The sequence below is a fragment of the Neolamprologus multifasciatus genome, chromosome 3 (genome assembly GCF_963576455.1).
Source record: "Neolamprologus multifasciatus chromosome 3, fNeoMul1.2, whole genome shotgun sequence".
NCBI lineage: Eukaryota > Metazoa > Chordata > Actinopteri > Cichliformes > Cichlidae > Neolamprologus > Neolamprologus multifasciatus.
This window is the reverse complement of record NC_140441.1, coordinates 26,344,837-26,358,495: the sequence shown is the minus strand read 5'-3', so window position 1 is coordinate 26,358,495 and position 13,659 is coordinate 26,344,837. Positions and strand designations below refer to the sequence as shown.

General features: G+C 39.7%; 1 protein-coding gene across 2 annotated transcripts in view; it reads right to left on the bottom strand.

Moving 5' to 3' along the window:
* The window catches only part of LOC146522302 (Fc receptor-like protein 5), a 76,671-nt gene that overhangs the window by 10,016 nt on the left and 52,996 nt on the right, over positions 1–13,659 (bottom strand). For both annotated transcript variants that reach the window (XM_085153690.1, XM_085153691.1), the window contains 3 exons: positions 6,040–6,303; positions 5,639–5,917; positions 4,487–4,768 (listed from right to left, as the gene is read on the bottom strand). In XM_085153690.1, the coding sequence (XP_085009816.1) occupies positions 4,487–4,768; positions 5,639–5,917; positions 6,040–6,303 (825 nt within the window). The remainder of the gene's footprint in view (positions 1–4,486; positions 4,769–5,638; positions 5,918–6,039; positions 6,304–13,659) is intronic.

Below are 13,659 nucleotides of genomic sequence, written 5' to 3'. Positions count from 1 at the left end.
CACAGCACGCTCGTTTGTTTCAGTTCGTCAGTTGCCACAAGACAACTTACCAACGTGTACGTAATAAGTTAATACTCCTGGGTGCTATAGACTACAGTGTACGCTGTACACCTACTTACTGGTTTTGTCGCATCAGTCTGTATGGAAGAAATATAGTAAGTCTATGTCTCTGAGTTAACTTGTGTTTCTCCTACAGCTCCGGACTGCAAAAAATGCGCGTGCTCTTTGTGAGCTCGTTCCCGGCTCGTAACCAGCGCGTTCTGCCGTCAAGGGCGATCATTGGTTAAATGTGATCATGTGACTGATGCAAGCCAGATCCTTTTATTTAGCAAAACTGTGATTAATAGTTAAATATTATTGTTTAGGGGCACAGACAGGACTCCGCACGTACACACACATTAAAAAAAAAAGAATTTTAAAAAAGTTGCCTCAACAAAAGGGCACTTTGGGCACCCATCAGGAAAGGGGCGGGTGCTCAAGCCCCTCTAGCCCCCTCCCCCCCCCCCCCCCCCCCCCCTGCACGTGCCTGGTCTCACCCTAGCAGCACCTGTCCCTCTCCTCCTCTTCAGTTCGCTTCAACATATGCTCATCATATTCTGTGATATGATTTACTTTGAGGTGTTTGACAAGGTTAGTGATGTTGCCACAACCATACATGCCAACCCTTCCGATGTTTCCAGGAGAATCCTGAATTTCAGTGCCCCTCCCGAAAATCTCCCGGAGCCACAATTCTCCCGATTTTCCACCCGAACAACAAAATTGAAAAACCATGTCGCAGAATTCATAGCGCGGCCCAGCTAGGGTTGCCAACCGTCCCTTAAAAAACGGAATCGTCCCGTATTTAGAAACAAAAGTACACGTCCCGTATTGAGCTAATAAGGGACGCACTTTGTCCCGTAATACAGTGAGAATCAAAAGTAGTCTATAAGTTTTAATGTAATTAACGCTTTGTTTGAAAACATAATTCCCAGCCCCGCCCCTGCTTTGTGACCAATGAGCTGACAGCACACTTATGACAATTCGAGTATGACAATTCAGATTACCGCTCATCTCATTGGTTGAGGAAAGGTCGCTTGCGGAGAAAATACCGGAAGACAACAGATGACCACAACAAAAAGCATGGCCAACAGGGAAACAAACGCCGACACTGCGGTGCAAGTCTCAGACGACAGTACACCTGAAGCTGGGCAAACACTGTGCGATTTTCAAACTGCACGATTGACTCGCAGGGGTTATAAGTTCGTAGGTCACGATGCAGGGTCTCACACTATACCGCCCGATGCTCTGATGCGACCTGAGTCACACTGTGCCTCCATAAAATGAAGGTTATAACAGAAAATCTGTCGCTCGCTCTCCCTCTTTGTCTTTCACTCACACAGACACACACCGCCATCAACATTGCTAAATTACTAATGACAAACATGATCAGGCAGCTGTGATTGAGCAGCAATGTAAATCCAACTATTTTCACGGTTGTTGTGGTCGTGATAATTTGGTGATGCCACATCGAAAAGGCTCGGATGAGCTTTCCAAAGTTCTACAAGTTGTGCCTCCATCGCTTGAGTCCAGATCACACGCTGCACAGCCGTGCTGCTCCGTCTTTTTCACCGACGTTTACGTGTTTGCGCGTGAGCAGTGTGAGCGGCTGCGGTGACACCCTCACGAGCGATTGATGATCGGGAGCTGGTCGTGAGGTGTTAATCGCTTCTCGTTACCCCACGTATACTACACATGCACGATGAAGGCCAAAATCAGGCCGATCACCAAATTGGTCGCACGACTCAAAAATCGGCTCAAAATGGGCCAAAAATCGCACAGTGTGAGCCTGGCATTAGACCAGCAATGTTTGTTCCTCTCAGAGAAAGAAAAAAAGGCTGCAAAAGTGCAGGGAAGAATGGGAAAAGGAAAACACCTGGCTGGAAAAGTGCACGATAACATCTATAAAGCGCACTGCACTGTGTGCCGGCGCACTTTTTCCATAGGCATGCTTCTAATGGTGGGCACATGAAGAACATGAGGGGCGTGAAAGCTCGGGGAACCCTTAACCAATTTTTGTCTACCAGGCCACGGCAGAACCAGATATGGTAAACACTGGTTTGTTTGTTTTTAAACCCTCTGGTTAAGGTTAAAATGGGCATGTGCAGTGAATATCAGCGCTATGTGGCCAGAAGTGTGATAATATAATTTATTTTGTGTAATAAACAACTGCAAGGATAGATGATTACAACAAATAGATGAGTAATACATAAAAGTAATACATAGATGAATAATGATGATGAGTTATGACGCGTAATCATGGGAACAAGTGGGTTTACAAACGGGAGCAAAAGCTGAAATAATGCCTCTACTGAAGCCAATTGCACTAAATGCACTAAATGTGCACTGTTACAAGAATATTTTTCTTTCTATTGTTTTCTATTAATTTATATAATTTTAAGTTAAGCAGGACAGAGTTCTTTTAAAGAAAGATTTACTTTTATTATCAAAAGTTAAGCATGACAGGCTTCTGTTTAAGAAAGAGACCTGTTTTATTGTGTTAATGTTGTCATTTTGAGCTAAAAATAAATGGCTAAATGATTTTTGTTTCCCATGTGTTGATATCACAAAGAATACGCATCTACTTAAATCAAATTCAAGTCAAATGGTTAAAAAAAATAATTTCACACACAAAAAAAGAGCTAAAAAATTCACCACACTGGGAAGGGTGAAGACAACTGGGTCGCCCGGCCCTGGCCACGAGGTGTCCCTTATTTATTTTTCAGGGAGTTGGCAACCCTAGGCCCAGCCTATTCCAGTTTCCGGATACTTAGTTTTAATATTACTCTTATTTCTCTTCCTGGGTCGAAAAAAAAACTTTTAACATATTTTCAGGTGAGAATGTAGCTGTGTAAACTTCAAATATCTGAGCCGACCGACACATCGTTTTCAAACCCCCGCGGTCTTTCACTACTCGGGTTAAACATGACATATAAGTCACTTTGATAACTTAAAAATTTGTTCGCGAGTAAATCGGTTTGGCTGAGAATAAAGTTATTAGATTAGATTAAATTTAATTTAACTTTATTAATCCCTCGGGAGGGTTCCTCCGGGGTTTTACACAGCTGAATAAACGTTGAACAGAAAACTGTTTAAACAGAAGTGTGAGACGGTCGAGAGTCAGCGCCCTGTTATATTTTAGATAGCAGGGAGCAGAGCCTCAGGTGGAAGCAGCCTCTGAATTTGGACACCCCCGCTGTTTCCGGGCCGGCCAATAATAACGGTGACATTTAACGTATTTTATCCGATAAATAAACACTGTAAAATTTATTTATCAACCCCCCAACAGCCTTTTTAAATGTCTCCCTAATTCTGAGGTCTCAAGGTTGGCAAGTATGGCCACAACACCTCACTTTTTGCCACATGTATCGCAAACCACGTCTGGGCTGTTTGTGGATGTAAAATATGTCCGCAAATTACTCCAATTACGCTCAGCCATTGTTGTGAGTGCGCAAGCCAGCGGCTGCAAGACATTTATACAGCCATATTTCGCACATGACTATGAAAGGCGGAAGAGGAAGTAGTTCCTTTGAATGTAGACAATCCGAATGTTATAGTTTCTTTCCACTGTGTTCCTGTTAATGATGAACTACAAATTTACTCTAAACCACTAAAATATCGATATTTTAATGTGAGAATCGATTCTAGAACATAAATGATTGGTATCGGAGGAATCGATATTTTAGGATCGATCCGCACATCACTAGTTCGGTGTGAATACACTGTAACAGAAAGGACCAGGATAGGTTCCAGCTAGTGCAGTGCAATATACAATTACTTTTACTGCATGGCAACTGAGCCATGATGTCTAAGACTAGTAAAACGTACCCTTTGTCTATGTAATTCATAGTGTTTCCTGTTGCTATAGTAACTAGAGCAAAGATTTTCTTTAAACCGACACAATATTTTGATTCACTCTTGGTACTTCAAATACAGTTAATGTCAGTTCTGCAGAGAAAAAACAAACAAACTATACTGCTACTTTATCATGTTGTATTTACACAGTAAACATGGCACTGTGGTGGTGTAAAACTTTGAAAATGTTTAAATTCAGAAGAGCTCTTGCATTTTTCTGCAGCCAGTGTGAATTTTTAACAATAATAACTATATAGTAGATATGGAGCCAGACAATAAGTAGAATCATATTGTCATCTAAATATTGTCTAGAGAATAAAATTAATACTGTCAAAATGAAGTAATTACTCCAGTCTGCAGAAAACTGCTGTGCACTTTTCAGTTTTTCTTTACACCTGTAGTCTCTATCGTGCAGTGAAATATTTAGCTTCCTCAATATACTTTTCCTTCGATGTTTTGTAGTTTTTTATTTATACTTCCCACTCTGTGTATTTTTCATATACTTCATATTGCCTCTGCTCTGTATATCTGAAGCCAGATATGTTGTAGATTTATAAAAGTCATGTTTGTTTATTCATGTTCAGAAAAAACTCACCAGTTTTCCCAATCCTGACTGACTGGCTGTCCTCTGTGTAGTAAACTGGGTTTCCTCTTCCTCCTCTGCACCTGTAGAGTCCTTCCTGTGAGACACTGATTTGTCCATTTGAGTGGAAAACTGCATCTTGTGTTGTTGGGGCTTCAGAAGATTTCTCATCTCTGTACCAGTAGTATTTCCATCCAGATGATGATGATGGGTTCACAGAGCAGTTTAGGGTCACACTGCCCCCTACTGGAATGTCTCTCATGTCTGACGTTATTTGGGCCTTTGGTTGATCTGCTGTTGAGTTTAGACAAAGACAGAAAGAAAATATATATTAAACCCAACACAAAGGTCAAGATCACACTGCCCTGATGTTGTATGCCTTCACTTTACGTCTTGTATACCACCTCTTAAATTCACAGTTTCCAACAACACATAGGAAGGAATGAGGCCAAATTGAAATGGTATGAGAGCAATTATTTTTATTTTTTTAACTCAGCATGATAAAAGAGGTGTTAATAAGCATGTTGTTCACTTCAACTCTTTTTGCACATGCATACACATACATACAGGTGCTTACACACACACACACACACACACACACGCACACACACACACACACACACACACACAGTACCTTGTCTTAGAACCATTGGGGGGTTTTACGGTAGGAGGTGTTGTGTTGTATTGTGTAAACTGCAACTGTCATGGGAATAAATAGCTGCGAGGAGAGCTGCTCTTTGAAGGATTTGGGCTAGAAACAGGTGAGGAGCATTGTTCCACTGCCTGGTTCTGACCAAAGCTCTCCCTCGTTAGCGAGTTAAAGACCGGTTGAAGATGTTCTGTCTTGTTTTCCGTTCTTCATGAGGAATAAGTCTCTAAACTAGCGGGGCCTGTGGAAACACTGACTCAACAGTTTGAATTTCAGATGTGGTGTTTAAAAGTGCTTGTCCTCAGGTGATGGAGCAGCAGGTCAGCATTGGCGTCTCTATACCAGCTGAAAGTTCACGACACAAAGTGGTGACAAACTGTCTACAATGAGGCTACTATCAGCTGCAGCTCTTTGTCTGACTAACAATGTAACATGCTTTGTAGACCATTGAATTCATCCTGTGCTGACCATGATGACATTTGTCAAATGGAGATCACACAACAAACATGACTTACTTGATCCTGACAATGTGAAGGCTTCACTCCACTCTGTTGAAGAATATGAGTCATCTCTGCGTCGACTCTTACACATGTAGTCTCCACTGCTGGACTCAGAAACTCTGAATGTCACATCATTATTGTGTGTCCACTGTGTGGGTGTCCTGGGTCCTCTCCATTCATACTCCCACTCAGTGGTTTCACCTCCTTCCTGCACCTCACATGTCAGAGTGATCGTCTCACCTCTGAATATCTGAGGCCAGTTGGGTTGTTGTTTTACAACAACTTTATTGGAAACTGTTTACACATATTAACAGTTGAGATACAAATAGAAACATGAAATCAACACAGAAAACTTCACATTGTATGTTTGATAATCATGAGTGAATGTATATTTCAAACTAAATTTCTGAACTCACTGGTTTTCTCAATGGTGACTTCATCACTTATATCAGTGTAGTAAACTGGGTTTCCTCTTGTTCCTCTGCAGCGGTAGATTCCTCCTTCAGATACTCTGATATCTCTGTTTTGTTTATCTCTGATTTGACCTTCAGAGGTTCTTTGGGTTCGTCTGAACCACTCATATTTCCATCCATCAGAGCTCTGCACAGAGCAGGTCAGTGTCACACTGCCCCCTACTGGTATGATTGTTGTTCCTGCTGTCAGTGTGGCCCTGGGTTTATCTGCAGTTATGAAAGAGGAAGAAAAATAAATATGTGTTTTTCATTATAACAACATAAGAACATTAAAAAAAATAAAGTTTATATTTAGATTAATATTTGCTGATCTCTAAATAACCACGGTCTAAATGTTTGTCCATTCTATGGCCCTGAATGTAAACTAATGCTGGTTAGTTGGTTTAGATAACAGAAACATCATCACTTTAAACTTCATGAAGCTTTTCATGTTTCTTCTTTTCCTTTAGAAATGTAATTAAATTTAATTTCAACCACGATTGACTCTGTTGTTAAAACTCAATTTGTTAATTTTGTTAATGACAACTTGCAGAGTCTGTGAGTATTGACGCACTGACTTCACAGTGGTCCTGGTTAAAGTTCAAGTTTCAATGACAAATTTAATTAAATGTTGTTCAGTTGATTATTTGAACAGGGATCATACATTTATGCTGTCGGTCACTGAAGACTTACCTAATACAGTTATAGAGACAGTATTACTGATCTTTTTATCACGTGAGCGCACCCTGTCACCAATGCACTGATATTCACCACTGTGACTTGTAGATGTAATTTCTAATTTGGAGTCTTTGTTTGGCCTGTAGGAGAAAACTTCTTGACCATCCTTGTTGATTTTGTAATACCAGTCAGTGTCTTTTCCTTCATTCATGTCACATTTGAATGTAACAAACTCTCCGATGAAAAAACTGGACCAGCTGGGTTCAATAGTTAGCACAGCATCTAGAATCCAACACAACCACAAAGTTAACAATCTGAAACACTTCATGTACTATTGAAGGCACAACCTTAGTTTATATTCACAAAATTATAAATAAATAAATTAAGTAATTAAGTAAAAAAAAGAAAAGTTCTTAAGACTGAAACAGTAGTATGTAAACAGAAGTAAGATAAATAAAAAACAAAAAAAGTGAAAAGTGTTCAGTCACCTTTAGCGTGTCCAGTGCAGAGAAGTGTACAGAGCACTACAATAAAGACAGAAACTTCAGACATTATCAAAGTAGCAACACTCAAATATGTCTCTGTAGGTTGTCAATCATCATAAAACAGGAAACAGAGGATGACAACACAAGTTTGACAACATGAACCAGAAGACAGGAAACATGACAGACTAACACAGAAGACCTAAGTGAAACATAACTAAACTAAACGCAACCAAAGGCAACCAGGTACCTACCCCTGGTTTATTATTACTAGTCTTATTGTTTGTGGATCTGTATTTCTAGCTTTAGTTGTTGTTTGTTTTGTGATTTCTAGTTCTTGTGTTTTGTTCCTGTGCCCCTGATGTTTAGTTCTGTCATAGATTGATTAGATAAGATAAGATAGATAGAATTTTATTTCGAACATGCAAATATAATTGAAATAACAAGAGAAAAAAACAAAAAACAAAACTTACACATCATCAGGTTTTCATGTATTTATCTATGTCTACAGAATGTGTGTGCTCTTCATGTTTATTTTCATGTTCCCCACTCAGTCGTGTCTCATGTCGCAGTTTGTCACTCCTGTGCCTGTGCTTCGTGTTCTCTCTGTTCAGTGTCAAGGTTGTGCCTCTGTGCCTGTCGTGTGTTTCCTGTTTTATTTTGATATCCCCTGTCCTGTGTGCAGTGTGTCTGGTTTTGCTTCCCTTGTGTTGTTAGGTCTGATTTGTCCCGCCTGTGTTGCCACCTGTTCCCCATCCTCTCATTGTCCTGTGTGTCACTTATACTGCTGAATGTTACAGTTGCTCCAAAAAAGTCACCAAAGGCAGATTCCAGTGTAAACGCTGTCTCCACATGGAAAACTGGACTGATACACCTCCTGCTGTCAGACCTGCAGGGTTTAGCCCTGTGGTGTTCTCCTCTGTCTCACACTGAACAATAACTATTTTTTGAAGTGGCACAAGTAATTTGTGTGCCTTCTTATTTGATGCAGCACACCTGATTGTTCTGTAAATAGATTTAAATGGTTATATAAAAAACGCCTGAGGCCTTGGCTGCATTTTTAGGTAAATGGTATTAAATAACTTTGTTTGCAAAACTTGTGCATAATTTTTAGAAATGTACAATTTCTATTTGCATTTCAAGTTATGAAAATGATTCGTTAAACATGTTTGTGGGTTTTACAGTAAAAAATATAACTTTTTTCTACTCTGATTTTGAATTTTTTGTCTGGATTTAGATCAATTGTGCTAATATAGTATTCCAAAATGAAAAAAAACCCCTCAAATTTCAGATATTTGAGGTTGTGCTGAAAATAATGATACCAAACAAAGCAAGATAAACAGTTTTTAAAGGTGAACTATAGAGGTAAAATCAAAAGTAGTCAAAAACAGCCAATTATACCCTGGACCCCAGAGGGTTAAGTCCTGTGTTTCTTTCTGTCATTTGTCATGTCGCACACTCATAATGCTCTGTGTTTCTTTCCTCCCTGTTCCAAGTCAATTCCTAGTTTTCAGTTTCTGGTTTATTTTCTAGTGTTTGAGTTTCTAGTTTTGCTTTATATTTGGATGAGAAGTTTTCCAGCGTTAAAGCTATCGTTTTGAGTTTACTCCTCTGTTTACGAGTCCTACACTTGGGTCCAACATCCTGCCTGCCACACAGCAAACCATGACAATAAATCTTTCTTAGATAAACTAAACCAGCTCCACACACCGACTCAGATTAGAGTGAACCATCAAAAAACATATTAATAACAAAACATGAGAGTTCTCTGATCACATGACCTGAAATTGTACAAATAACTCATACTCCGTTCTTCTTACTAAAACATGCTTATCGATCAGTATTAATCAAACAATAGATGTAATAGATGTGATGTACTCACAGAACAGGCCCAGCTCACAGAGCAAAGTGGGTCTCATCCTCACATCCAGCAGTGACACGTCTGAAAACTTCTACAACTTTCTGTAAAGAGAGAGAGTGAAGCAGCAGCACACGAGACACCAAAGAACAGAAGACGTTTTTTTAACTTCTTCTTTCTGCTTCCTTCCTTTTAACACAGAAATAGCAACTTAACAAGATCTGACCACAGCATGCTGTGACATCTTTATACTCTCCTGCTGCTGCAGAAACATCAGGTTCTTTCTTTATGAAAAGAACTGTAATACAAAAACTAAACCGAAAAAAAAAATAGACATGCAGTAAGTTTTATTATACAGCGTGACTGAGCAGCTAAAAAGGCAAAATAAGATCACAATTTCAGAATAATTTTTAAATGTGAAGTGTTTAGGTTATCTTACGTACAGAACTTTATAAACAACCAAGAAAACAGATTCATACAATAATAAGTCTTTCTTAACTGACAAAGTATTTCATTACACTAATGCAAAACAGAAATAGTGTCCTTAACCAGAGGTGGGCATGAAGCAAGAGGAAGACCTGCCCTCTCTCTCAGATTATACGTGCTGCTGTTTTCATGGTGATGTAAGCTGTGTCAGTGACAACACAGTGGGCTGGTTCCTGGGAAATGTGAGTAATGTTTTTAAAATCAAAACTGACATCTAAAATAAAACACTTTATGACTCTTTTATAAACTGTTTCCACTGAGAACTATTAAAGCAAATCCAAAATGTAGACCTGTTTGAGCTGACCACATACAAAACACTGTCAGTCTGATGTTTGGAGAGCAGAGCAAAGCTGCAAACAGAGCCACTGTGTGAATGCTATATTTGTGTTTCTTGTTTGGTTTCCTGATGCACATATTTTTGTATGTATTTTATATACATATACATATATATATATAACATAGCACACCCACTTAGTACAAACAGCACAACTCATGGGCAGCGGCTGTTTCCCCTTTTCTGGCAAGAGACAGAAGCTCAGGATCAAATAACATCTCAGTTTCAGAAGAAATACCACAGAGTGGGGTTTATGCAGCACTTTTCTAGTTTTAATGACTATTAAACATTAATAGTACAAGCCACATTTATAAAACATTTTATTTTGTACACTTTAAATACTTTAAAAACTTCACATCAACAACCAGTTTTAAACACTGGATATGGTTTCTCGTCCACTGAAGAATCAAGAGGCTGCTTCTCCAAAAGCTGGTGACTGTCCTGGAGCCATGCAGGCAAATAAAACTATTTTTTTAAACGTATTCTTACTGTTTCTTCAAAAAGCTCTATAGTTGATAGTTAGTGTGTAGATTGATAATTACTTTCTTGAACTACTACAGGTTTGGACCTGAGCTTCTTGGAGGTGAGACATATGTCTCATGTTCAGTGGTTTTACCTGTTTTCTGCCACCCACATCACACCATGGAGGTCTGCAATGATCAAACTACATAGTGAAATTTAAAGCTACATCCACACAAGCCCGGATAGATTTGAAAACGGCATTTTCGTCTGAAAACCCTCCGCGTCCATTTTATCGTTTTCAGTCGTTTTCACAGAGTTGTGCGTCCACATTGAATCAGCTGAAAATGCTAACGTTCCAGTACTCTGCATGCGTGAAACGCAAGATGATTCGACCTGCCTCATTTCTGTCTGCCGCTTATTTACTTTCCGGCTCTTTGAAACATCGCAGCAAAATGTCGAGGAAAAGCACCGAGTTTTTTAAATGGACTAAGAAGGAGGTGGAGTTGCTGCGAGTAAGAATTAAAGGGTTGGAAAAAAAGCTATCTGAACCATCTACAAACTGATATTAATCTTTAATAGGGCTGTCAAAATTGAGAGCAAACAAAACAACTGCTGTATAATGCCCTCCGCTATCTTAGTTTAATTGGTCACTTGACTGCATCACATGACTAAAATGCATCATCGTTTTCAAAAAGTTTCCATTTTTGCTGTCCACACTGCGACGCGAAAGCACCGTCTTCAAATGTATGCATTTTCAAAACATTGCTTTTTTCCTTCACTGTTGACGGGAGGCCAAAACAGAGAGAAAAAGATGCGCTTTCAAATGAAAACGTATTAGTGTGGACGTACCCTAAGACTGCCTTCACAAAGGACCCATCCCAACATGTAGCTATTAGAGTTGGATGACCGGTCTCGAGACTCCACTTTTACATGGTCTTGGTCTTGTCTTGGTCTCAATGGACTTTGGTCTTGTTTTGGTCTCACTGTCTCGGTCTTGCTGTCTCAGATCGACATAGTGGTCAGGAGATTTGGAGTCAACAGTATCAATGACACACAACGTAATGTACAATAATGTGTCATGCGTAAAAGCATCAGCTCTAAGAGCCGTGCTTAGAGAGTGCTTTGTAGTGAATCAACTCCCAGTCGACTCCCATTGAGCGAGAGCCGGCTCCTCACTTAATTTCCTTTCGCTGCTCAGCTCTCACACAGTGGCTCAGCTATGCTCCAATCCCTCCATATTGTGGCCAATCACATACGAGGATATAGGATAATATCATTATGTGAAAAACAGAGAGGGTGACGCGACAGTCAAGTAGAGCATGGGTCTGTCCTCTTCTGAGTGAGACAGTAGGCAGCAGTGAGGAGGGCTGTGCGAGTGCATTGCAAAAACACATAAATATGCCTGACACCCGTAAACGAAGCAGCATCTGGCTGCGGTTTAAAGACTTTTTTGTCTTGGTCTTGTCTCGACTTTGTCTTGGTCTTGACTCGGTCTGTGACCCTCTGGTCTTGGTATTGTCTTGGTCTTGGTTTAGGCAGTCTTGACTAGAGAGCGAGAAGAGGTTTGGCCCAGCCTTGAGGTCCTGCTGCAGGAACAGTGTAAAGATGCCACCACAAAGGAGCCAACAAAGACAAAGAGCCTCCTCTGTCTTCAGACTCTGATTCAGATGAGGAAGCCCAGTGTAAAAGGGCCCTGAGTTTGTACAGAGCAGAAACTGCCATCAGCGAGACAGACTGCAGTGGTGGGCCAGTTGAGAAGGGACCCACCCACAGCTTTCTGTCCTGGAAACGCTCTCAAAAACACATACATTTCAAAACAGAGCTGCCCCGTCGCAGCGTGGACACTCGAAAACACAGACTTTCTAAATCGATGACGCATTTTAGTCATGTGATGCAGTCATGTGACCAATTAAACAAAGATAGCGGAGTGCTTTATACAGCAGTTGTTTTGATTGCTTTCAATTTTGACAGTGCTATTAAAGATTAATATCAGTTTATACATGCTCCAGATAGCTTTTCTTCAAATTCTTTAATCCCCAGGACTGGAACGTAAGCGTTTTCGTCCGTTTCAATGTGGACGCACAACTCTGTGAAAACGACTGAAAATGCTAGTGTGGACGAAAACGCCGTTTTCAAATCTATCGGGGCGAGTGTGGACGTAGCCTTAGAGACTCTGCTGATCGTCTGCCCCGCGATGATGCATTCTCTCACTAAGCTTGGTTTAGCTTGTCTGCAGGCTTTATTAAATGGAAAACTTCCACAACACTGCCTTATTTTTTTAAGAAGAAAAACTGCATTTATGTTGAAATTTTTAGTGTTATTATTTAAAGACAATGTACTTAAAGTACTTAAAATAGCACTTTATTTTTAAGTCTGCCCAATTTTGGCCAGGGATATTATTTTTGTTTCTCTGTTTTGAATTGAAATGCAGTTTCAATGCTTTTTTCCCATAAGTTAAACGAGCTTTAGTTTACAATATTCATGTCCATGTCTATTATTTGATTCTGTTGCCCACTAAAACCCTTTTTGAATAAAAAAACATTTGCATTTTGTGTATATTGAATGAACCATAGATATAGTGAATGAGTAGTGAAGTCTAAACATAAGATACAAATTTTTTTTTTAATGAAAACTGAAGTTGAAGAGCCTCGGCACCATCTTGTGTTTTAGATGTGTAATTTTAGAGCAAGTCAGCAGGAAAGCAGAATTCCTAAGTAATGAAGACATAATTGGGTGGGAAATTCTTGTACTGTATAAACCAACACTAATAACAGGGTTCTGTTATATTACAGATGATGAAATTTAGCTAGTTATATCATAGAAGACCAAATTCAAGACTGAACCTTTAGCTGACCTTTCACAGCACTAAAGGAGGAATATGGAATTAAATTAGAATTTTCTTTCCCTTTTCTAAACTTAACAATGTAGTTTTGAATGAATCACTAAGTGAAGTGCAAAATTTAAGGTCCAAATGGGATTCTGAAACAATTTATTGCAGTTTCAGGTCTAGCTGTACATAGAAGAACTATGTACAGCTCGACTCTCCCTGGCCTGTTGAACAGTCAGGTCAGGCCACAGTTCTTTATTGTCCATATATTCAGACGATCATTATGAAGGCATCTGCAAGTGAGAATGATAGATGTGCAGTGACATTTAAAGTACGTGGACTGAAGGCTGATTCGTCTTAAGAAGGGTGGCAGAAAGATGATTGGACTAGACCAGTGATGTCACAATCAGCTTGACAATGTGGGTGTGTGTGATTATAGAGCTTCCTCATTGAATGT